Source organism: Mytilus galloprovincialis, chromosome 8 (genome assembly GCF_965363235.1).
Source record: "Mytilus galloprovincialis chromosome 8, xbMytGall1.hap1.1, whole genome shotgun sequence".
Taxonomy (NCBI): domain Eukaryota; kingdom Metazoa; phylum Mollusca; class Bivalvia; order Mytilida; family Mytilidae; genus Mytilus; species Mytilus galloprovincialis.
In genome coordinates this window covers 89,260,673-89,281,547 of record NC_134845.1, presented here as the reverse complement: position 1 = coordinate 89,281,547, position 20,875 = coordinate 89,260,673, and the positions used below count along the sequence as shown (strand labels likewise).

Sequence of the window (20,875 nt, the reverse complement as noted above, 5' to 3'; positions counted from 1 at the left end):
ACCCCTTTAGGAGTTATTGCCCTTTATAGTCAATTTTTAACCAATTTTCGTAAATCTTAGTTATCTTTTACAAAAATCTTCTCCTCTGAAACCACTGGACCAAATTAAACCAAACTTGGCCACAATCATCATTCAGGTATCTAATTTGAAAATTGTGTCCGGTGACCCGCCCAACCAACCAAGATGGCCGCCATGGCTAAAAATAGAACATAGGGGTAAAATGCAGTTTTTGGCTTATAACTCAAAAACCGAAGCATTTAGAGCAAATCTGACATGAGGAAAATTGTTTATCAGGTAAAGATCTATCTGCTCTAAAATTTTGAGATGAATTGGACAATCTGTTGATAGGTTGCTGCCCCTGAACTGGTAATTTTAAGGAAATTTTGCTGTTTTTGGTTATTATCTTGAATATTATTATAGATAGAGATAAACTGTAACAGCAAAAATGTTCAGCAAAGTAAGATCTACAAATAAGTCAACATGACCAAAATGGTCTGTTGACCCCTTTAGGAGTTATTGCCCTTTATAGTCAAATTTTAACCATTTTTCGTAAATCTTAGTTATCTTTTACAAAAATCTTCTCCTCTGAAACTAATGGGCCAAATTAAACCAAAGTTGGCCACAATCATCATTCGGGTATCTAGTTTAAAAATTGTGTCCGATGACCCACCCAACCAACCAAGATGGCCGCCATGGCTCAAAAAGAACATAGGGGTAAAATGCAGTTTTTGGCTCATCACTCAAAAACCAAAGCATTTAGAGCAAATCTGACATGTGGTAAAATTGTTTATCAGGTCAAGATCTATCTGCAACAACAAAAGAGAGTTTTTAACGACCTCAGCTGGCTATACAACCCTCGCACAACCAACTGAATTTTGCAGAAATCATTAATAGGATAGATTGCTCTTATATGATAATTTTTTATTACCTTTTTGGTTTTTTTTGGCAAAGGGGGAGCAGGGGGTTACGCAACAACAAAACAACTTCACAACTTTCTCATTACTTTGCATTTCTCGTTAGATAAATTTTACAAAGTTCTCCCTTGAAACAACTGTCAAATTTAAACAAACTTGGTTTAAATCACCACTAGGATATTCAGGGACCACTGTGTATGATGACCCTGCCTGCCCACATGGCTGAAATAAAACAGGTTTCAAATGCACTTTTTAGTATTATATCTCTGAAACTAAATGACAGTACAACAGTTGCATTTATCATGCATCAATTGTAAATAAAAAAATCAGGTGAGCGACACAGGGTCCTTGGACCCTCTAGTTTTCTTTAATCTTGTACCATTTGTTGTCGTTCCCATGCCACTGCTGTATTTAGGAAATAAAAAGATAAATCATTTATTTTTGGAAATAACTTTGGTTTATATCTTATTTTCTGAATGCTAAGAGAAGATTTATATTATATTTCCTGTGAAAAAGTGAAATTTAATTATCTAGAAAATAGTGTTGACTGAAGTTTCTCTGAGTGTTTAATGTTTGTACAATGATTACCAGAGTTTATCATATAAAAATGGGTTTTGTGCCTAGAAACAGATTATGGTATTGCATTAATGATTTGAATAATATTTAAAAAAAGAATTTATTAATATACTTGGCTTAGTATCAAAACTTCTTGAAGAAAAATAAACGAAGGCGTATTTGGTCTATGAAGTCCTTTATAGCTCATTATGGGCCAGCATTAGCTTTTAATTGCCATCACTTGGCATTTGTCCTAAATCATCCACTGTAAAAAAAAATGAAAATCTTTCCCTATGTAAAAGTTTGAAGTAAATGGAAACCAAACTTAGCCTGTCATAGGCAGATCTACCTTATAACTTTTAATAATGAGACAGTTATCATAACAACATGACCTCTATGATTTGAAGCAGCTGATTTAAAGGGTAAATTACATTTTTTTTGTTGAATATCCAAACAATGATTGTAGACAAGAGAAATGTTGAATGATGTACAATGTTCAGAATATCAAAATTTACCTACATTCACTTGATAGTGATATCAAATGACTCCTTTCAGAGTTATTGCCCTTGAATGACCACTTTTACTTTTAAATCTTGTAACATATAAAAAGAGCAAAAATATGAGCACTACAATATCTATGCTGCTGACTGATACCATTGTATTGATTCCTTATAGGAGTTATTGCCCTTATTAAATGTTATTTGATTATTTTCTGAATATAACATAAAAAGCAAAGATGCTGATGGGACTAAAACCATTGATTGACTCTTGTGAGTGGTTGTTCTAAAAAATTTGGCTCTGAAAACAATTATATAGCATCTGTACTATGATACAGAAATTGTGAACAGTTCTGCCTCAACAAAAATTCTGATATGACTGAAACCTTAAATTGACTCCAGGGGTTGAAGTCATAAAACTTTGCTCAGTGCTTGGAGCACAAAAATCATGCTTGAAACATGAAATCCAACATTTTGATTGGTTGATTTTAGAGTACAAGTACAAAAACTGACTCGAAAGTTTTATAACCACAAGGCCTGAGGTTGATGAACATGAATGGCAATTCTAACCATGTTTAAGCATTTTTGTTTTTAACATTTTTTAAGTAGATCAGAAAAATTGGCAATATGTCTACTGGAAATTGAATCAAAATAGTCGACAATTTTACAATGTAAATTTATAGTTATTTACCATTAATGATGACTTTTATAAACTTTAAATGTTTTGAAGGTAGTAGTTTTGAAATTTACTATGATAGATTGGGAGAGGCTGTAAAAAGCAAGATTGATAAACAAGCAATCTATAAAATTTGAGTTTACAAATCCTATTATTGGTTTGTTCTGACGCCTTAGGAATTTCCACTTTAATTGTTGCCCTACCCTATTGTTTGTTGTGAGAGCATTAGGGAACATATATTTATTCTAGTGAGCTTCCTCCAGGCATGCTTGGAGGATGCTCCGAGCATTTTAGAGAAGCTAATATCGTTAATACACCATTACATTCCCATTAATGTCAATCAAATATAAAAGTAATAGTTAAGAGCTTGTATGAGCTTTTTGTGAGCCTTTTGTTCGCCTGTATTAATAAAGTTTTACTATGTTGCCCTCGAAAATTAGTTAATTGACACAAAAATAGATAAATCAAAACTTGAGGTTAAACAGTTTAGGGACATTTCATCAACATGAGAACGAAAAGTTCTAATATGACTAAAGCATATTTATATAAAGCCGATCAAAATAACACAACAGTGGTTGTAAAAAATCGATTACATCAAACCACAAACAAGTCACCTTAACAGTTATCATTACTTGAAAATAAATATTAACGTTGTTGTCAAATCTATAAAAGATATTGTTGAAAAACTATACAGGAAAAAAGAAATAGATTCACAAACTTATAATTTTTTGAAGAATGATAACGAATCAAAACATAGACACATGTACCTTCTTCCGAAAATTCATAAAAATCAATTTAGAAATAATTAATGAGGCATTTCAACCTGGTCAAATAGTTAGCAACATAAACATTTCTTACCGACCAATCATCCATAAGTGTAACTCTACCACGAGACGCATTGAAAGATTACTGGATCTAATTCTACAACCATTATTGAAGAGTAATCACTTTTACATTCAAGATACCAAAGACTTCATTTATAAAATAGAGTCGCAGAAGGTACATGAAGAATGCATTCTTATTGTCTATTATGCAACAGTTATCAATGCATTTTCATCATTTGACAAACAAGAATATATTTTAAAAATTTCAAACAAACAGAATAAACGGCATTTGTTAAGTTAAGAAACATTGAACTTGAATTAAATGGACATGGCTGTTGTCTGCTCTATGGTCGGGTTGTTGTCGCTTTGACACATTCCCCATTTCCTTTCTCAATTTTATTTTTACAAACAAATAATACGAGCGCCTATTGGTGGTATATGATTTACATCTGTCTGGTCTATTAAAAATATCTTAGATATTAAGTTCCAATTGATAGAAAACATTAAATTGCACTGCCAATACAAAGACGACAGTTTTATGTTCTTCAAAGGCACATTAAAACAGGCTGCAGATTATTTTAATACAGCGAACAACATTGGCCCTCTGCTTAAAATCACATTTGAGGTGTCTAGATTTAGTATGACCTATTTATTTACCGAAGTGTACAAAGGTGAAAGATTCAATAATAATAACATACTTGATGTTCAATCAAATATAAAAAAAAATTGTCGTTTTGGTATTGACAGTACAATTTGATGTTTTCTATCCATTGGAACTTATCTAAGATATTTTTAATAGGACAGACAGATGTAAATCTGCATGTCGGAGAAAATATACCACCAAAAGGTGCTCCAATAATTTGTTTGTATAACTGTCAGTTTCATTCGAGTTCATTGTGACTTAACTTTACAAATGCCGTTTATTCTGTTTGTTTGAAATTTTTAAAGCATATTCTTGTTTGTCAACTGATGAAAATGCATTGATAACTGTTTCTTCTTAGTTATCAATCTTCATATTTGTGTACATTGACGTTACATCATAGGCAAAAAATGCATTCTTTCTTGACCTTGTGTGACTCTATTTTATAAATGAAGTCTTTCGTATCTTGATTGTAAAAGTGATGACTCTTCAATAATGGTTTTAGAATTAGATCCAGTAATCTTTCAATACGTTACACTTATGGATGATTGGTCAGTAAGAAATGTTTATGTTGCTACCTATTTGACCAGTTCGAAATGCCTCATTAATTATTTCTAGATTGATTTGATGAATTTTCAGAAGAAGGTATAATATGTGTCCATGTTTTGATTTGTTATCATTCTTAAAAAAAGTATAAGTTTATGAATCTGCTTCTTTTTTCCTGTATAGTTTTCAACAATATCTTTTATAGATTTGACAACAACGTTTACATTTATTTTCATGTAATTATAACTGTTAAGGTGACTTGTTACTGTTTGGATGTAATCGAATTTATTTGAAACCACTGTTGTTTAATTTTTATCGACTTTATATCAATATGTTTTAGTTAAATTAGAGCTTTTTCATCTCATGTTGATGAAATGTCCCTAAACTGTTTAACCTCAAGTTTTAATGTATCTATTTTTGTGTCAATTAACTAATTTTCGAGGGCAACATAGTAAAACTTTATTATTACAGGCGAACAAAAGGCTCACAAAAAACTCATACAAGCTCTTAACTATAAACTCTTCTATTTGATTGACGTTAATGGGAGTGTAATGGTTTATTAACGATATTAGCTTCTCTAAAATGCTCGGAGCATCCTCCAAGCATGCCTGGAATAAGCTCACTAGAATAAATATATGTTCCCTTACTATGCTCATTCTCACTTTATATATACGTCACTTTCTGTCATCTTAATCATAATTACCTATACCATGATATTATTGATTAAGGACTTAAAAGCAACTAGTTTTCTTTCTCATTAACTATAGATTTGAGCTTAACTTCCTCAGGAGGATTTCACCAGGCAGTATACAGTAATGTCAGGACCTAGCACTTTATAGATTGTTAATTTCAGTTGTATCCATTTCAGATTGTTGTGACAGGTGTTTTAGACAGGTGATCGCATGTGTTAATTGATCAATTGATGCACAGTAAATAGTGATGAACATTTATCTGGCAATGGAACTGACATAGAATCTATCAACATGATAAATATTAAACTGGTGATATGGTGGAAACTCATATGATGAAAGAAGTTTCTAACAATAATCAGTCTGAGATGTTAAATGGAGAAGCTGCAAACCCAGAAGAAGAGCCAAAAGAACCTCAGACTTCCGAGGAGGAACAACCTAAACAGAGAAAATCTACTCCTTACGAACGCCTTTCATTCGATTTAACAAATGATCAAAGATGCTTGAAAGAAATAACTTTAGGAAAAAGGATTGGGTTTTACAGAATTCGTGGAGAATTAGGGAGTGGGAACTTTTCTCAAGTCAAAATGGGAATCCATGCACTAGTCAAAGGTAATTTAAATGTTTGAGAAGGAAAAAAATCATGATATCAGTTTTTAGCTCACCTGGCCGATAGGCCAAGTGAGCTTTTCTCATCACTTGGCGTCCGGCGTCCGTCGTCGTCTGTCGTCGTCGTCCTGCGTTAACTTTTACAAAAATTTTCTCCTCTGAAACTACTGGGCCAAATTTAACCAAACTTGGCCACAATCATCATTGGGGTATCTAGTTTAAAAAATGTGTCCGGTGACCCGACCAACCAACCAAGATGGCCGCCATGGCTAAAAATAGAACATAGGGGTAAAATGCAGTTTTTGGCTTATAACTCAAAAACCAAAGCATTTAGAGCAAATCTGACAGGAGTAATATTGTTCATCAGGTCAAGATCTATCTGCCCTGAAATTTTCAGATGAATCGGACATTTCGTTGTTGGGTTGCTGCCCCTAAAATGGTAATTTTAAGGAAATTTTGCTGTTTTTGGTTATTATCTTGAATATTATTATAGATAGAGATAAACTGTAAACAGCAATAATGTTCAGCAAAGTAAAATCTACAAATAAGTCAACTTGACCAAAATGGTCAGTTGAACACTTTAGGAGTTATTGCCCTTTATAGTCAATTTTTAACCATTTTTCGTAAATCTTAGTAATCTTTTAGAAAAGTCTTCTCCTCTGAAACTACTGGGCCAAATTTAACCAAACTTGGCCATAATCATCATTGGGGTATCTAGTTTAAAAAATTTTGTCCGGTGACCCGGCCAACCAACCAAGATGGCCGCCATGGCTAAAAATAGAACATAGGGGTAAAATGCAGTTTTTGGCTTATAACTCAAAAACCAAAGCATTTAGAGCAAATCTGACATGGGGGGTAAAATTGTTCATCAGGTCAAAATCTATCTGCCCTGAAATTTTCAGATGAATCGGACATTCCGTTGTTGGGTTGCTGCCCCTGAAATGGTAATTTTAAGGAAATTTTGCTGTTTTTGGTTATTATCTTGAATATTATTATAGATAGAGATAAACTGTAAACAGCAATAATGTTCAGCAAAGTAAAATCTACAAATAAGTCAACATGACCAAAATGGTCAGTTGACCACTTTAGGAGTTATTGTCCTTTATAGTCAATTTTTAACCATTTTTCGTAAATCTTAGTTATCTTTTACAAAAAATCTTTTCCTCTGAAACTACTGGGTTAAATTAATCTAAACTAGGCCACAATCATTTTTGGGGTATTTAGTTAAAAAAAATGTGTCCAGTAACTCGGCCAACAAACCAAGATGGCTAAAAATAGAACATGGGGGTAAAATGCAGTTTTTGGCTTATAACTCAAAAACTAAAGCATTAAGAACAAATCTGACAGGAAGTAAAATTGTTGATCAGGTCACGATCTATCTGCCCTGGAATTTTCAGATGAATCGGATAATCGGTTGTTAGGTTGCTGCCCCTGAATTGGTAATTTTGAGGAAATTTTGCTGTTTTTTTGTTATTATCTTGAATATTATTATAGATAGAGATAAACTGTAAACAGCAATAATGTACAGCAAAGTAAGAACTAAAAATAAGTCAGTCTGACCAAAATAGTCAATTGACCCCCAAAGGAGTTATTGCCCTTCATAGTCCATTTTTAACAATTTTCTTAAAATTTGAAGATTTTCAATAACATTTTCCACAGAAAGTACTGTTATAGATAGAGATAATTGTAAGCAGCAAGAATGTTTAGTAAAGTAAGATCTACAAACACATCACCATCACCAAAACACAATTTTGTCATGAATCCATCTGTGTCCATTGTTTAATATTCACATAGACCAAGGTGAGCGACACAGGCTCTTTATAGCCTCTAGTTTTAATATGGCCATAGTTTTCATGCTATCTTGTTATAGTTTGTAAATTATGATTTGGTTAATTATTAATTTAAAGTAGTACATATTTGTGACAGAATAAATAAAGGTTTATGTTTATGTGTATTGGAAAATTTCTCTTTATTCTTTACTCTACCCTCCCCCCATTTTTTTGGAACTCTGTATTCATCAAAAAGATTATTACTGTATCTATCATTTAGTATTTAATCATCAAGAATAAATGTTTCCCTTTTAGTATTTATCGAAGTCAAAACAATTGAAAGTCTAAAATCAAATACAAATATGTTCAAGATATAATTTTTTTACAGGCCTATTTTTTTTTTACATAAATTTGTGTAATCAAACATTCATACATGTGTTTGAAAACAACTTTTATGGTATAATTTTTGATATGTGACCAAAATGTTCAATAATCAAGATAGACTGCAATTTTGACAGTTTTAGTAAATAATGTGAATTCTAATAATTATGATAAGGAGTCTATTGGAAATACATACAAATGTCCTCTTTTAGAGAACCACTGAATGGAATGAAACCAAACATAGCATGAATGTTCCTAATGAGATGCTGACCAAGTGTTGTTACTTTGAAGCCAATTTTATCTTTAGTGGTTTTTGTTTTGCTTCTTGAAACAGTCAAATATTTTTTGAGGATACAGCGAGTTCGTTAAGGTAATGAATCCAAAGTGACAGTAATGTATGCACACAATGTTATCTGCAGGTGGTATATATATTTAACTGATTATCGTGACTTTTATTGCGTCGAATATAGAGGCCAAATAATTCTTATCTGTTGACATCACTTCATTTGGGACAAGAAGATATTGAGAAGTGTACTTGAGAAATACTAAATCTGTGTGTGCAGAATGTAACATAACATTTCGTTACAACGGCGTCGGTTAGGCAAACATAGTGGAATCATACTGTGCTAGATCTATTTGGAAATATATATCGAAAAACCCTCTTGAGAACTATAAGTAACTTTAATCAAAATATTTATGATAAAAATAAATGTGCACGTAAATCTCCCTAGCAGTTAAAATTAGTCAATTCATCAACTAAATTTTTCAATTGCAAATTTATGTCTTTTCTTATAACACGAAATGTTTTCGTTCATATTATGGCTTACGACAAAATTAGAAGACTTAAACCTTATACATATGACAGTTTTTGATTCACAATGAAAAAAAAATGAAATTGTCATAGTTTGATTTGTATCATTATAGGCCATATTTCCCTTTGCATTGAAAAAGGCTAAAAAATTATCCAACCATCCGAAGTTCGACACTACACTTTCGTTCCACGTTGACATATAGCTTTATTAAGGTCGGCGGTGTAACCATGTTAATGTTAATACAATGAAAATCAAAGTATCAGCTTAAATGAAATTATGAATAAGATATATGAAATTAAACAGATGTTGTATGATAGACAATTTGAAGAGAAAGAAGAAGGCTAAACATGAATTTGCAGCAAATTAATTTACAATGATATTTTCAAAAGCCTTAAGCTGAGATGTGGTAATGATAGGACCGTTTACTATATGGCTCTCTGTGGACCTGAATATATATTAATTTCTGATTTCAGTCCTTAACGCCATACTTCAAGCACATACTAGTTGACTGTGTTGTCGGCTGATACGAACACCCAAACTGTTTTCCGAGTACCTGAAGTTTATTTCATATTCAAACAATGGGCGAATAATTGTTTTACATTTGTCACAAAAGAGCCTTTTGTAGCTAACTTGGCAGTATGAGTTTCACCCATTGTTGTAGGCCGTACGATGACCTATATAGTTGTTGATTTCTGTGTCATTTTACTTCATTGGACGTGCTAAACAACTTATAGATTTACATTATTGAAATATTATTCTGCTCGATTTAGGGGAATCATATCAGAATCACTTAACGTACAATTTCTCAAGTCCCTGTTTATAATTTTTGCTGATTATCAAGTCAATAATAAACTGTTTATACCATGAAATAAGCCTTTATCACGAGAAAATATATATTCCAGTTGTTATATAACATCCATTATTTGAAATCAAATATTGACCCTCAAGAGGTGCAAGTAATTTTGTGTGCATAATAATATATGCACATTTGATATGGGAAACGTCATGTGCTATTAATGGGTTTTAAACCGTTTGGTATATTTCGCGAGTATGCTACTTTGATAAGAAGAGAAAAGGATACTTAAAGTAAGGAGTACTTGGTTAGACTGTCCACGATAATTCAATATCTTTTGTTTTAAAAAGGAAAAGTAATCCTCTTTGAATATTGTCATGACAAACATATCATTATTCATACACCCACATGTACAGATTTTCATTTACGTTTATTTTGTTGAATGTTTTGGTTAACAACGAGCTTATCAAACTTAGTTCTTTATAATGATAAAAGGTGAAATATGCGGCTAAATTTAGAAGTATAGATAATGTTGCCGAACATTGAATGTTGTTTTTCGATCACGGTGATGTGTATAGGATATTTCACTCATCTAATCATCCAATATCTTTTATTGATTTATTATGTACTTGACGTCCTGTGGCACATATGTCATGCATGTTCAGGATGTGAGCAAATTAACAAATAATGCCAAAATACGGATTATGCAATGCAAGCTGTGGAAATCTCCCTACATCAGGCTCCAAATTTAACAGCCCTGTTCACATCCAAATGAATGTACCGCATACGTAAGGGGTTTACTCTCGCAACGGAAAGAGTCGAGGAACTTAAACAGGATTATCCTACATTATTGACCAAGAAGATTATTAAAAGTAAATTGATACTGTTAAGATCTTTTACTTTTTTTATTATCCCTATTTTTAACAGCAGTGGTATCATGTGTACTGTACTAGATGTTTATTTCGACAACTAAAGACTCCTCAGTATTGCCAGAATGTTTGAACATTTTGAAGATTAGATGCAAAATTATAGATAACACTAGAGAAATTCGAGTTACATTCTTAAAAATTAAACGTCTGTCTAGATACTTGATTTGATAATTAAGATAGACGGCCTTGAATGTTTGTCCCTAATATTTTATTAACTGTGCATTTGCATTCAGATATCTCAGTTCAAATTTATTCGTTCATAGTGTATTAATTTACGTTTTTTGATTGAGTTAAGCCTGCCAATTAATATTTTACCGTGTGTTTTTCTATGTTGTGATGTTATGCTATTGTTTCAGAAAAAGGGAGAAGGTTTGGATCCATTAAAACGTTTAATCCCGCTGCAAATGTTTGCACCTGTCCTAAGTCAGGAATCTGATGTACAGTAGTTGTCGTTTGTTTATGTAATTTATACGTGTTTTTCGTTTCTCTTTTCTCTTTTTTTTTATATAAAGATTAGACCGTTGGTTTTCCCGTTTGAATGGTTTTACATTAGTAATTGTGGGGCCCTTTATAGCTTGTTGTTCGGTGTGAGCCACGGCTCCGTGTTGAAGGCCGTACATTAACCTATAATGGTTTCCTTTTTTTTAAATTGTTATTTGGATGGAGAGTTGTCTCATTGGCACTCACACCACATCTTCCTATATCTATCTAACCACCACATATTTATATGTAAATCCTTAAGTATTCCATGTGCTACTTTTTTTAACATTTTAAGGAAGCACAATACAAAGATTTTTTACTTCCTATCTCTAACCTTTAAAATGCTGTTACTGTCTTAATACTGCATATAGACTAATAAAAGAAATATATGTAGATAGATAAAAGATTTAACTTTAAATAATGCAATATTCTGTCTATGCAATCATTATGTAATTAGTATGCAAATAATGGCAAAATCGTGGTCAGTTCACTTGAATGAATGTAGCTCTATCATCTGTATAACTATACTGGAAATTTTAACAAAATCTTAATCAACACAGCAGGAGCTACAATAAGGTGTCTCAAATTATTGCTATCGTATTCCATTCTCTCATAAATCTGTAATTAGTGTCAACATCCTTACCACATAAATGTAGATAATGTTTGATTATGTGTAAAGTTTAATCTAAACATTCTATCCAAAATCTGAGACGCACTTTTGTAGATAATGGTTCTAGGAGCAACATATTAAAACATCCACCTCTCGGGGTATCCGCGAAGAAGCTAATTGCAATTGACAGTTGAAATTTCTTGTAAAATTTTGTAGACACAGTTAAAATTATAATTGATTACATAATTGTTTTATAATTCTAGCATTGCTTTAATTTGTTAGCTGTCCATAGATATCACTTTTATAAATTTTCAAGCATAATAAAGAAAGTTACAGTATTTTGAAACTGGGGAATTGGAGGTATAAAATCTTTGTATTGTGCTACCTCAACAGTACCTTCATATTTGTTTATGGTATTTCAGAACTTATACGAATATAATTTTTTCAGAATGATGGCTGATAAAAATATGATCAGCTTGATAACTGAATTAGAACGTCGATATTTAGAATGCAGCATATGTACAGAAGTGTTTGATGAAGATGGACGTAAACCAAGACTGCTTCCGTGTCATCATTCGTTTTGCTCAGAATGTCTAGAAAGGCTAGGTCGCAGAAAGGATACACTTATATGTCCGTCTTGTAACGCTGTGCATAAGGTGGTGAGTCCTATAGATTTTCCAAAGGATAACACGAGAAGGGATTTAACGTCATTTTTGCAGACTCACACATATAGTAATGCCTTCAAAAAATGCTGCGAATGTGGTCGTTCTGTGGATGTTACTCATGCATGTCAACAGTGTAAAATGGATTTTTGTGAAATGTGTCGGCTACAACACATAACAGAAAACAAATCGCACAGCTTAATTGTTAACAATTCTGAGACATTCCAGGAGAAAGAAGACAATCTTGATATTTGTCAGATTCCTAATCATGACCGGGCGAAATTGAAATATTTCTGTAATTCTGCAAATTGTCAAAGTGTTTTTTGTCCTTCGTGTGCACTCGAGGATCATAGAGAAATCAGTAAACATGCCCTGGAAGACACTGAAGAAAGAAGCTTTCAAAAAGAGAAAAAAAAGATTTGGGTATTGACGTCGAATCCCTTCGAACGCAAATATTACGTGTCAAATCTATACTACAAAAGGTCCAAAAGACTACTGCTTCTCTCCAAGAGGAAGGGGATAAGTTCCACAGAAACGTATACCCAATATATGATAGAAATATCAAAAGACTTCTTGATCAATATGATATTGCTTTCCAAAGAATAGAATCAAAACTAGTTACAAGAAAATATTACTTAAGTAGATTTCTTAAAAATGCAAGTGAATGTTGTAGCCTTTCTGAACAATTAATTAACTGCAATAGTATTAGCTCCTTTTTGAACGTCCATCCAATAGTAGATGGTCAATTGAAGCTGTACTTAAATACCCAAGTTTACTCAACTGAAGGCGAAATTGATTTGGAGTTGAAAACGTTTCTTGATGATAGTCTTCGATTGCTCGAGAGAAGCGTAAACAGTCAGAAAAACCACGAGGGAGATGAAGTTAATAGTTATCAAAGGCACCAGGATGAGATACTGTTAGTGAATCAGGGTATAGGTAAATACAAATATGTTTAGTTGAATTTCATTTAAAGATGCACTGTAAGATAAGCAGTATAACGAAATCTGTATACAACTCGAAGGAACATTCTTTTTATGATCTCCCATCAAAATATCCAGTTCAATCTTTTATGTTTCAGACCAGGTGTGGTTTTAAATATGTAAACCTTTTCATCTATTAGTTCTGGCATTGTTTCCTTTATCAAATTTTACTTTCCTATTTTCATAAACCAAATGTGAACACTTTTCAACATTCTCATGCCAGATAGCAAGATATCTAAGCAGTAAGCCCCCATCCTTATTTTGTCGACATTTCTTGTTCAAGACTTTTGTTTTCAATAAAGAACTTTGTACCTCTTCATACGGAGAATGATTCATAACATTTTCAAAATATAAGTTTTCAAGTTTGAGAGTAAAGTGTTTTCCTCCTTGGATTTATCGATGCTGTAAAAAAATAATTGTTTGCCAGACGCAAAACTTATTTTCAATATATAAAAAAATGATTGAACATTGCATGAGAACAAAACCAAAACCAGTCATATCACCTGACAGATGATATTTTAAAGTGGTATCCTTAATGCATGGTTTAATCATTTGTATATAATATGCATTTCTACATAACTGAGAGTTAAATGTCCACTTCCTTTTGCTAGTTTTTCCAAACAAGCTGAGGAGGTGAAAATAAATGCAAAGTAATCACCTCTTTTGCCTTATGTAATTTTAGTATTTTTGTTTTTTCATAACTCAAAAAATGCTTTCTGAAATAAACAAAAATTAATCAAGACGACTTTGTACCTTATAATCTTTCACGTAAACGTTTTTGATTTTGAAAGGTTGTGATGAGTTTGAAAAAATGCTGCCTACCAATTCATTTAATTAGTGTTATTTTGAATTCGTGTTATTTGGTATTAAGTCCATTTTTGTAATACTTACAGGGAATCACCAAGACATTCATTTGGAAAATACGATACACGCATATGGAAAAAATATCTTCCTACCTGTAGCAACTAGCACCATGACGATGAAAACAACCAAGAATACTGTAACGATATTAAAACAATAGTAGTATGGCCCATTCTGTTGCTATTAATTGTGTTCCTGGTTATACTAGAAATAGCACTTATACCACTTGATATACGAGAACATGGTAAACGTAAGTATATATTATATATACAATACGGATATGCATGATTGAATTATGTATCATAAAATATTACATATTAATTTGCTTTCACTCACCTACTGAACAAAACTAATCCGTTTCAAATGCTCGCTCGGACATAATATGTGAGTGATAACATACAAGATTATTTTTGGTGAAAAAAAATCTATACATCTGTAAAAGTGAGTCAAAATATACAGAAGGAGTATTCAAACTCATAAAACGAACAGACAATTTTATGACAAAAACTGAAAAACTTTGGACATGTAATATATATGTTACACTTAGGAGGAATAGCATTTCCATTACTTGCAACTGCATGTTTATATAAAATTGAAATTGTCTTTATTAATTATAAGCATGGTATTCTTGATTTTATTGTCGAAAACACCATTTACTTTGCTCCGCTGGGCGTCGTAAAGTAAACTCAATTCTAGATAGTAAAATCTAAGAGTTGCAGAGGTTATGCTTAAAATACAGCACGGTCATCTCCTACATATTAACGTATGTCTTGTGAACATTCACCTGATGATATTTGGTAGATTTATGATATTCTTTTAATTTTTCAGCTAAAAAAGAAAGAAGTGGCCTGCTGATACCTTTTATTATTATTTTAAACTTAACTTGTTTATATATGTGAGATTACTTATATTATATATGCTACTATTTTCTATTATAGTCACGGAACTGAAGTTTGACACTCAAGTGGGAAGCCAGTTTACATGCAGATCAGCTGATAATCAGACTGTAGCTACTGTGCCATCAGAACGTATGTTGTGTGGTTCGAGAAGAAGGCTCTTTAAATTTCAAGGTGGTTTTTCAAACTCGTCTTTTTCTCCAAAAAAAGAAAGTTCAATAGAATTTTCGATAAGATTTCATGAACCAAATTTGCAACTACAGGAATACGGTGAAGTACTTATGTTTGAATTCGGACTAACAAATGACACCATCAGCACTAAGCTATTATTTCCATCAACTTTGTCTGTCAGAGCATTTATCTCTCAACATAAGTCTAACATCTATCTTTTGATTGGCAATACAGTTTTGCTTGATAGTACAGACATAATTAAATGTGAAACCAGACCATATTGTTTTGACGCGAGATTTATGCTTACCTATCGACCATTTGATTCATCAGTTTTATTCCTATCCAAATCTCAAAAAAATAATGCTACGACCATTATGCATACAGTTAAGAACGTGAACTTTATACGTCCATTGAAGCCGGTCTTCGCTGTGTATAAATCTGATTTAATAACCGTTTCAATAACGATGGAAACAAATGGGGTTGTATTTGATCGTAACACATTGCATCAAGATTTATACATTTCTGACGAAAATAGAAAAGTGTCTAATGCAAAGCTCAGTGACACATTTCAAAGCAATAGTTCTAGAACGCCGGTTATTTTTACACGTCCTAAAAAGTTTGTAAACTCAAATGCGATCCAAACAAAGATTGACATTCTTTTCGAGACAAATGATGGAGATATTTTTTTTAAGATCGGGATTGTGCAACAAAAAGATGGATTTCGAAAAGTAACACCCCTTTTACAATGTTTCAAGAATGTTGTGTATAGAACAACTTGTTCTTGTCTTTCAAACGCTGATACAAATAAGATTTATTTAGGAAACCAACTCAGCTTGTTTTTACATTACAACAAAAATGGTATTATTGAAATGTACAGACGTAATTTTTTTGGGGGATACAGCTATCTAAGTTTTCTATTTGAGCCGTTCAACAAACTGGCTTCTACATTTTTTATTGAAAAAATTAATGCAAAGGATATAATTGTATCTTCTATCAAACATACGGAACTCATCAACGTGAACAGAATAATTTTCGTACTAATATTAGGAGTACTTTTACTTTTGTTAACTGTTCCAAATTGAAACGACTAAAGTAGATACATATATTTGATTGTTAAATTATACAATTAATTGAAATGATTAGTCTTGACATTCTCTAGACAATGTATGGATGATAAAAATTATTTAGTATAAAAATAACTTTATAGAAAGAACCGTAAACAGAGATACCACTTACATGTTTCCAAAAAATTCTATATAAGATTGAATAATTACGTATATCAACTAAAACATGTACAATTCGAATGGACCTTTGGAACCTAGTAATTATACGTGTTTAGTGAAGTAAAGAAACATCATTTGAATTATTTGGTAGGTCCGAATCCGGTACACTCACATCATTAGGAACGCTTTAATCGAAACATTTAAAATCTTGCAACTGGAAAGGTCATTAAAAGCAAAACTTATAAATATTCGAATAGTTTTTCAACAGAATGTTCACTATCTGTTTTTACAATAATTGTATATCTTATAAAAACAAGCGTTTTAAAAAATGAAAAAAGTTTTCCTTTACAACAAATTGTTTAAGAAAACAACTTTTGATCAAAAGATGTCAATTTTGCTCTTCCGATGAACTGTTTCTAACTGTTTTTTTTTTATTATTTTGACACTTGTTTTATATCTCTTGTACGATTTGAAAAATGTTAGTGAACAGTTTCCCAGACTTTACAATCAATATAAGTATGTAACAACCAGTGACGTGAACCAGAGACAGCTGACAGGTCACACAAAATTGTTGCTGATTTTTTGGCATTAGATAGAAAAATTAATAATTGTAATAAAGGGAGTAATGATGTTATAACATTATTTTTTAAAATATCAAACTTGATACATTGTTGGTTTCAAGATGTCAAACTGTGTAGATTCTTGCAATGTGAATACTTTTTGGATTTTGTTTATGAATAAAAAGTGAACACACCAACTTAAAAGTATTAACTATATTTTCTCTATTTTTTGTTTATACCCTCATTGTCATATTCCCGAATATGACGGTTAGACCGAGTGTGAATTGATGACGTCTTTCGGTATTTTTTTCATCCAACATTCATGTATTTATTTTTCATGTTTCTGTTATGGCTTGGTTTGGATTTATGTCAAATCGTTTGTAGTCCCAAATATTTATAAAATTGCCTTTCCACTGTCATGTAAATTGTCTTGACAAGTATTGGGAAAATAATCGTATAAAGTTCGAGATTTTATATTAGTTACGTATGTATAAAGTTCGAAATTTTAATATATTAGTAACATATGTATAAAGTTCAAGATTTTATATTAGTTACGTATGTATAACGTTCAAGATTTTATATTAGTTACGTATGAACCTCACTGAATCTGATATCCAGTGGTGTCTTTAATTGATTGAAAATGTTCGTTGTAGTTCCGAGGTTTGCATCTTGTGTCGACTATTGTATTTTTTTATTGTGCGTTTCTCTCGGGTGAATATTTTTGTGTACTAGTAATTCGGTCACGTAGGGCTATCATACTAGCAATATGTTATTCCCTATTTATGGGCATTATGCTTACTGGTATGTGCGTCCGTTTGTTTTTCCTTCCGTCTGTTCGTCCGTTCGTTCGTTCGTTCGTTCGTACCGAATTAGGTTAACGTTTTTGGTCAAGGTAGTTTTTGATGAAGTTGAGGTCTAATCAGCTTCTAACTTGTTCCCAAAGATATGATCTTTCTAATTTGAATTCCAAATTAGAGTTTTGACTCCAATTTCAGGGTCCATGGAACTTATAAAATGATAGCGCGAGTGGAGCATCCGTGTACGATGGACACGTTTTTGTTTTACCATGTCATAAAGCTGGATGTTTGGAGTGACATTAAACTAGGTTCAAGCAACCATTTGTTCCTTTACCGAGTTAGAAATATGGTAGTTGTTATAAAAAAGTCGTTTCTATGTGTGTTGGCGTCTGTTTTTGTTGCAATTCTGTGTTCCTGTGATTCAATTGTTTTCCTCTTATAGTTGATGATTTTCCCTCGGATTTGGTTTGTTACCAAGGTTTGTTTTCTGTCAATTGATTGATGACTTTTTAAACATCGGTATACTATTGTTGACTTCATTCAAATTTGTTCTATTTTAAATTTCTTGGGCAGTGTGAGAACTAAATTTCTCATCAGTAGTGAAATCAAATTGTCTCGATTTCTTCTGAAATTTCGTATTGTGACGTACCGAAAAAAAATTACCATCCCATCCATATCTTTGAATAGAAAGGATTGGAGAAGGATTCCACTGCTATAACTCGTCTATTACGATATGTCTCTACTATCAACAGCTCAGTTTTATTCAATACAATCTCGACAAGCCTAAAGCTTAAAATATTAAAATTTAACTGTCTCCACTGGAGAAATATCTGGATACACTTGTTTCAGTGTTTACATCTATATATATATATTGTATATTATTTGGTGTTTTCAACGTTGATCCTTCTGCTGCCTCATCAAAGATACCAGGATTCAATTTTATATTTACGCCAGACGCGCGTTTCGTCAAAAAAAAATCCTTAACAGCGACAAATACAGTACGAAGTTGGAGAGCATTGAGAGCTAAATTTCATCAATGTTATAAGCTGTTAGTATATAAATATTAGTGGATCTCCTTGTTTTGATGTGTAGGCGATTAAAACTTTGGCGCGAAAGGATTTTTCAAAATAGTAAATTGTTCTTACATTTAACTTTGGCACGTTTCAATAACTAAACACACGAAACAAGATGATCTTAATTTTATTATTTGAAAAAAAAGCTTTTTTACCGTATTCTTATCATTACCTTTTGTAAAACTATGTTATCGCGAAACTGTATTCTTTATTGGTCTCATAAAACAAATTGTACATGTTGATAATACCAACAATTGAGAATTTGACGTAAAGATAACGCGAAACTGTATTCTTTATTGACCTCATAAAACAAATTGTAAAAAAATACATCATGCGGTTAACGGTAGTATGTTTCAATAAAATTGAGAATGGAAATGGGGAATGTGGCAAAGAGACAACAACCCGATCATAAAAAAAAACAACAGCAGAAGTATTCAAGTATTTATAAGACCAATGTTATTATATGAGTAATAAAAAACGTTGCAAACAAAAGGAATGTTAACATAGAAGACTGTAATCTAGCATGTTCTCTGACCTCTGATAAATCGAAAATAATTGAGATATAATTAAAGTTGAAAATCCATCAATCTTATAATTTTTATTAGTCGTGAATAAAATACAAAACGATAGCATCCCTTTAGTATATGAACTCTCGTTACTATGCTATTCAAAGGAGGGTCGAAAGATAACAACGGGAGACTAAATAAAATGACAACGCCATATGGCTAAAACCGAAAAAGAGCAACAGACAAATAATAGTACACAAGACACAACATAGAAATAGAAAACTAAGGACTAAGCAACACGAACCCTACCATTAACTTGGGGTTATCTGAGGAGCTCCGGAAGGGTAAGCCAATCCTGTTCCACATGTGACACCCGTTGTGTTACTTATATTATTAAAAAACGGTACATTGTCTAATTCGGTAGGTCACATTCGTGAAAGGAGAGGAAGATTGTAGTTTCAACATAAGGAACATATCAGATATCATCTGTAAAACGGTTATTCCATAACAGTCAACGTTGCTATAATTATACTTAAACTTGTTATCAAAAACGTACATTACCTCATGTTTTGGTGCGATCTTTAATTGAAAATTCCGCCAAAATAACATTAAAGAGGAAGTAAAATTTAGCTATTCAATTTAATTATTCAATCAAAGCGTAGTCAAAATATGTCGTGTACACAAATCAAATCGGTTTTGAAATATGATACTAATACTAAAAGAAATACATAGCAACTTACAGGTAAGATCTTGTTTATCTGTAAAAGAGTATGATGATAATTGTTATGCATATGAGTTCTTCGTTCCCATTGAAAATACACATACAGGACACAAAATAATTCATTGTTGGAAACACCCTTGACAATCATGTATTTAAACTTCTAACGACAACATTCATGTGATGTCAACATTCGTGTGATGTAAACAGAAAGAGAGAGAATTTAGTGTATCACTAAATATAGATCTATTGTTAAAGAAATGTTTTTTCTTCTTCAAGGTCTACACAGGTAGCATGTGAGGTGGATACACTTTTATTGTCAGAATTACCAAAGGTTAATTTTTTTCATTACACCTATGTATAATTTCTGTCTTTTTAAAACCCATAAAAGAACTATGTCACTGTATCAAGCGTATGCAAGTACAACTGCACCTCAAATGCAATTCATTTAAAGTTTATTCCCGGATAAAGTACATCAATGGTGTCGCGAGAATCTGTGCCATTTATATTAATTCAATAATTAAGAAGATTACATGTCCCTCGAAAGCGGTGCCAGTATAATTTGTATTCAGTTCACTTACTTTAAGAAACAATGCAGTAAATGATAAAACTAAACAAACCACATACTAGTTCATAGTTTAAAGAACAATGATTGCATTGACTGAAAAATACAATAAGGATATTTTTTAACCTTATTGCATCTG

The 20,875-nt window shown here is 32.0% G+C and overlaps 1 protein-coding gene across 1 annotated transcript; it reads left to right on the top strand.

Moving 5' to 3' along the window:
* The first annotated feature begins 12,176 nt into the window (after positions 1-12,176).
* Positions 12,177-16,469, top strand: LOC143043816 (uncharacterized). Its single transcript, XM_076215994.1, has 4 exons — positions 12,177-12,383; positions 12,779-13,322; positions 14,260-14,477; positions 15,166-16,469. The coding sequence occupies exons 1-3, from the start codon at positions 12,177-12,179 to the stop codon at positions 14,385-14,387; spliced, it is 879 nt and encodes a 292-aa protein (XP_076072109.1). The 3' UTR covers positions 14,388-14,477; positions 15,166-16,469.
* Positions 16,470-20,875: the final 4,406 nt, after the last annotated feature.

Excerpts from the sequence above, each read along its gene's own strand:
- LOC143043816 (XM_076215994.1), top strand. The coding sequence starts at position 12,177 with ATGGCTGATAAAAATATGATCAGCTTGATAACTGAATTAGAACGTCGA. Across the intron at positions 12,384-12,778 it reads GTAACGCTGTGCATAAGGTG|AAGCTTTCAAAAAGAGAAAA; the intron begins GTGAGTCCTATA and ends CACTGAAGAAAG. Across the intron at positions 13,323-14,259 it reads GTTAGTGAATCAGGGTATAG|GGAATCACCAAGACATTCAT; the intron begins GTAAATACAAAT and ends TAATACTTACAG.